This window comes from Lutra lutra, chromosome 3 (genome assembly GCF_902655055.1).
Source record: "Lutra lutra chromosome 3, mLutLut1.2, whole genome shotgun sequence".
In the NCBI taxonomy this organism is placed as follows: domain Eukaryota; kingdom Metazoa; phylum Chordata; class Mammalia; order Carnivora; family Mustelidae; genus Lutra; species Lutra lutra.
The window spans coordinates 128,009,109-128,015,093 of NC_062280.1; the positions used below are offsets into that span (position 1 = coordinate 128,009,109).

The following is a 5,985-nucleotide window of genomic DNA, read 5'->3' on the forward strand; positions in this document are numbered from 1 at the left end:
TTCTGAGGGTGAGTGGTTTTTTGTTTGTTTGTTTGTTTGTTTGTTTTTTAAGCCTCTGAGACAATGTAAGTTGGGCCAGTGTTGCAAGTCACAGTTTCCAGGCTGGAGTTTAATGGAAGGGCAAACTTGGTTTCTGTTTTTTGTTTTGTTATGTTTTTTAATGAATAATTGCAATAGCCTAACAAAAGCATGAAAAACAACTACGATTGTCTAACAGAACCAATACTCATCTTGACTCTTTTTGATACGTTGATATTTTGCTTAATCCCTGGCACCCTTTCCCTTTCTCTCTCTCTTTTTTTTTTAAGATTTTTATTTATTTATTTGAGAGAGAGATTGGGAGAAGGAGTGGGAGGAGGGGCAGAGGGAGAAGCAGGCTTCTGGCTGAGCTGAGAGGCCGATGTGGGACTCGATCCCAGGACCCTGGGATCATGACCTGAGCTGAAGGCAGACACTTAACAGACTGAGCCACCCAGGCGCCCTCCCTTTCTCTCTCTTGACCAGGGTTGAAAATACTGGATTGGGGTGCCTGTGGCTCAGTTGGTTAAGCGGATGCCTTTGGCTCAGGTCATGATCCCAGAGTCCTGGGATCAAGCCCTGCATCAGGCTCCCTGCTCAGCAGAGAGTCTGCTTCTCCCTCTCCTCTGCCCGCTGCTCTGCCTACTTGTGCTCTCTCTCTGTCAAATAAATAAATAAAAATCTTAAAAAAAAAAAGAAATGATAGAAAATACTGGATTAAGAGTCTGTATTTGGTAAAGAAAAGCTTTGGTGTTTCATATAAGCATGAATTTACAAAGCGATGTACAGCCTGGTGAAAACAACAGCAAATTGTAATATGGTTGAATTCAACAGACAGTTTCAAAAAACAGGATTCTGAGTCTTCTCATGAAGTATTTGCAATGATGATAAAAGTGTATTTTGACAGTGCTGACCAACTTTTACACCTGAGTAAATGCTCAGGTTATTCGCTCTACTGACATAGAACACAGGCTTTAGAGTCAGTCAGATCTAAGCTCTGATTAACATTGTAACCTGGTCGGACTGTCTTCCCGCTCCATTTCTTCACCTGTAAACTGGGCGATACACACCCCCTCGGAGGACGGTGAAGCCGGAGTAGGAGCACCTCTCAGAGTTCTGGGACACTCTGAGGCAGGTAGGTGTCAATTTCCGACCTTCCCTTTATGTATGATTTTGAAGTTGTCACTTTTTTTTTTTTTTTTTTTTTTAGTCTCAGGAGTTTATTTACAGGGATGCTCAGTTATAGATAAAGCACTTTCTAGTATCCACATGCCTTCGCTGGAGCTACTTGGTTTCAGGTTTCTTGTCTCCTGCTTCAAGCTTGAGACTCTCAGGGGGCTGGCGATAGGCAGGGAAAGCCTCCCATGGGCTGTTCAGGTCAAACTTGCGGAACTCCTGGGCCAACTCCACTGGCTCAGCCACCACCCACTTCACCTCATCGTCATAGCGTAACTCAACGTAGCCAGACAGGGGAAAGTCTTTCCGGAAAGGATGTCCCTCAAAGCCATAGTCTGTCAAGGATCCTTCTTAGGTCAGGGTGGTTAGCAAAGAAGACTCCAAACATGTCCCAGATCTCCCTCTCATACCAGTTAGCTGCCTTAAACACAGAAACCGTGGACTCAATGGGTGTCAGGTCATCTGTATAGGTCTTCACACGGATCCGAGAGTTGAAGCGCAGAGAAAGCAGGTTGTAAACAATCTCAAAACGGTTCTGCCGAGTGGGGATGTCCACTGCTGTCAAGTCAGCCAAGGACTTGAATTGTGCATTGGTGTGATCCCTGAGGAAAGTCAGCACTGGGATGACTCCATCAGGATGGATACAGATCTCTAACTCATTGAAGCAAGACACCTGAACTTGCTGGACGTACTTGGGCAGAATTTCAGCCACATACTCTCCAAATGCTGAGAGCTGCTTGTGGGCCACATCATCCCGTGGTCTGACAGTGGGGCGCGTGTCGGCCGCGGTGCTTTCCCTCCTCACTGGCAGCAACAGCACCGAAGGTCGCCCGGCCCCCCTGGCCAGCGCCACGGACCCCACAAGGCCCCGCCACCAGCCCCTCGCCGCCGCCGCCGCCATGTTCCCTGATGTAACCAGGCCTGAAGTTGTCACTTTTGCTAGAGTGGATCTCAAGGGGCAGGGGTCAGTTTTGGTTGTCACAAAGGGGCATCTAGTGGCATCTAGTGGCTGAGGGATGCTGTTGAACATTACACAACGCATAGGTCAGACCCCCATGACACAGTATTATCCTGCCCCAAGTGTCAGTGAGGCTGAGGTTGAGAAACCCTACCACTGAGGATGCACAACTTCAGAGACTCTACCGAGGGTATGTGATGTCACTTTGGATGAGGAAATGGGAGATTCAGGAAAGTCGGGTGATCTGTCTAAAAACCATAGTGTACTTGGGGAGGGGGCTGAGGGAGGCACAGATTGGACCCTTGGACGGGAAACCAAATCCTTTTTTACCCCAAAAGATGCTCTTTCCACTATATCATAGTGCCACCTGTCCTGAAGTAGAATAAGAATTGTTAAGGGACCCACACCATGTGACAAATCTGAGAAAATAAAACCACTAGAGACTGGAACAGCTAATTATTCTAAAGCTTTCAAATGTGTCACACATGCTCATATTATTTACAAAACACATGCAAATACAGACTCAAAAATAACTAATTTTGACATGTTGTCTTTTAGGAAGTAGCCAAGGCTAGACCCCTGAGAGAAAACCATTGCACATTTGCCAGAGCTAGCCACAATGGCAAAGGGGACATGTCCCCATCACCCTAGCCCCTACAAGAGCTTCCCCATGTCCAAGATCCTCAGTTCTTTGGGGAAGTGAATCTCTCTCTCCAAATATCATTGAATCAGGACTCAATCTCTCCAGGGAAGTATGACGTGGTTGTTTTGTGCTGATTACATATAGATAGTGAGATATTTCCGCACAGCAAATACTACGGGCAAGACAGCAGTCTGGGTAGAAGTTGACAAGTGGTAATGTCAGAAATATTGAACACTGCTGATAAAGGCGAGTCATTGGCAACAGCTAAAGTTGATTTTTTGGTCTTTCTTTTAGAAACACTTGATAGCTTTTTTTTTTCTTTTAGTAACACTTGATAGCTATTTCTAAAAGAGCTTTTTTTTTCTTTTAGTAACACTTGATAGCTATTTCTAAAAGAGCTATATTGAGCTTTTTGATGAGAAATCAAGGACAACACAAATCAAGTAAATATTAGGGATTTTACCTATGGAAGTTAATCATTGCTCAGATTTAACCAATGTTCATGAAGAACTAGACTCCAGAGGTCCATTATTGATTGCTAAAGTCAGTAGATATTTTTATTTTTTCAAGTTTTTATTTAAATTCCAGTTGGTTAACATACAGTGTAATATTGGTTTCAGGAGAATTTAGTGATTCATCACTTAAACATACAACACCCAGTGCTCATCAGAATAAGTGCCCTCCCTAATGCCCACCCCCCACCTAGTCGGTCCCCTACCCACCTCCCCTCCAGCAACCCGCAGTTTGTTTCCTACAGTTAACTATTTCCTGGTTTGTGTCTGTTTCTCTTGTGTTCATCTGTTTTGTTCCTTAAATTCCACCTACAAGTGAAATCATATGTTATTTGTCTTTCTCTGACATATTTCATTTAGGACAATACGATCTAGCTCCATACACATTGTTGGTAACAGCAAGATTTCATTTTTTTTATGGTTTTTTCATTATATATACCACATCTTCTTTACCCACTCATCAATGAACACTCGGGGTCTTTCCATACATAGTTTGGCTATTGTTGATGCTGCTGCTGCTAATATTGAGTGCATGTATCTCTTCCAATCAGTACTTTTGTATTCTTTGGGCAAATACCTAGGAGTGTGATTGCTGGTTTGCGGGGTAGTTCTTCTTTTGAGGAAACTCCATACTATTTTCCAGAGTGGCTACACTAGTTTGCATTCCCACCAACAGCGCAAAAGGATTCCCCTTTCTCCATATCCTTACGACAGTGTAAGAGGGTTCCCCTTTCTCCACATCTTTACCAACACCTGTTGTTTTTTGTATTACTATTTTTAGCTATTCTGACAGGTGTGAGTTTTATATTTCCCTCAAGAGGAGTGATGTTGAGCATCTTTTCATGGGTCTATTGGCCATCTGTAAGTCTTCTTTGGGAAAATATCTGTCCATTGTTTTTGGAGTGTTCAGTCTTTTAAGTTATTTACATACTTTGCATACAAACCCCTCATCAGATGTCCTTTGCAAACACCGCCTTCCATTCCCCAGGGTGCCTGTTGGTTTTTTTCCTTCGCTGAACAGCTTTTTATCTTGATGAGGTCCCAAGAGTTTATTTCTGCTTTTGTTTTTCTTGCCTCAGAAGACCCATCTTGTAAGTTGCTACAGCCAGTGTCAGAGGTTACTGGTTATTATTCTCCAGTGAGTTATCATTTTTAAAAATAATGGTCATGAAAATTAAATATAAAAATCAACACTTTGTTAAATAGAGAAGCCAAACTAGTCCGTCCTGAGGATTCTAGGTGATTGCTAGATATATATATCAACTGTGTGCACCTATGATTAGCTATATCATCAAGTAGTCAGTGTTGACAATGTTTTATGCTTTTCCCCACATCCAAAAATGCAACAAGGCCTGCAAACTACAGCCAGTTGAGCCATTTTAAAAAATATTTCATCTTTGCAGAAAAGTGATACTACAGAAAATTTCCAACCTTTAATTATAAAACGGACTTAGAGCAGACTGTTAGTTCCTCTATCATTATCACTAGGTACTATTTTGGGGTGGAAGAATAAAAGTTTTCCCATTCTTATTTTTAAAAACCATTCATTTTTTCTGAGATTCCCATTTGTACACAGAACACTAACGTATCTTTACTTCTCAATGGGGAACCATATCCTAGATGAGCATATATTATCATGCATTAAGAGAACATAAGAAAAGCCACAAGAGAGAGACTCTAAATGGTTTAAAAAAAGGAAAAGTAATTACAAACTGGGAAAATATTTGAATGTTGGCAAATGGTTAAGATCCTTAATAAGAACATTTTATAAAAAAATCAACAAACACCACAAATAAGAGTTATTTAGGAAAGAGGAACAGGCAAACAAGCTTACAATGCTGAAGTACACACCACACACACAGACACACACACACACACACACAGACAAGTTATTTAGTGCTTAATTGCTATTTGGAGTGTGGACTTTAAAACTTCAGTGACTGGGGTGCCCAGGTTTTGAGGACTAGCCTCTGAAATACTTGGTACACAGTAGCCAAACAGTAGCTATTATAATAGACTTGCAACAGATAAACGTGGATTCCGCTGCTTGGTTGAGGGAAAGCTGGCCCTCGTTGAAGGACCATGAAACTGTGGCCTCTTAGAGGGTAGTGTAGTTATTTGCTATCTATTGTTACCCTGCAGGTCTTGCCCAGCACGCCCCCAACACTTGTCCTTAGGAAATAGCAGATAGACAGGATTCACTGCAACATTAGAGAGCAAAAACCAGAGAAACCTCTTTCCACCAACACTGGGACTGGTTAAAATATATATATATTTTTTTGCATGGCTTTATGTTGGAACTCAGGAGAGCAGTGCAGTTACAACACCTGACTGTGTACTTTTTCCCTGGGTTACACAGTTTTTAAAAACAGACTACACAACAGTGTAACATGCATACCTGTCCCAACACAGCTCCATCATTAGGTCAAGGCTTGAAGGATATGCAACAAGCTAAATAATGCTTTTTTCTCCAGTGTGGGAGTTACATTCAACTTTTTTAAAAAATATTGTTTAATGTAATAAATATATGCCATTTCTCTATCAGGAAAAAGCATATGTAAGGAGCAGCAAAAAAGAAAAATTGGATTTTCATAGTAAGTAACTTCATTTTTGCTACAATTTATATACCTTCCCCCTCCCAGCTGCATTTTTTAGTTAATGACAAAACCGTTTAGAAA

At 41.7% G+C, this 5,985-nt stretch overlaps 1 protein-coding gene across 1 annotated transcript; it reads right to left on the minus strand.

The window, feature by feature from the left end:
* Window positions 1-1,208: 1,208 nt before the first annotated feature.
* On the minus strand, window positions 1,209-2,109 carry LOC125096286 (NADH dehydrogenase [ubiquinone] iron-sulfur protein 3, mitochondrial-like). Its single transcript, XM_047723103.1, is given in 2 exon segments — window positions 1,209-1,536; window positions 1,538-2,109. Coding segments are annotated over 2 exon segments (792 nt in total). The 5' UTR covers window positions 2,096-2,109; the 3' UTR covers window positions 1,209-1,302.
* Window positions 2,110-5,985: the final 3,876 nt, after the last annotated feature.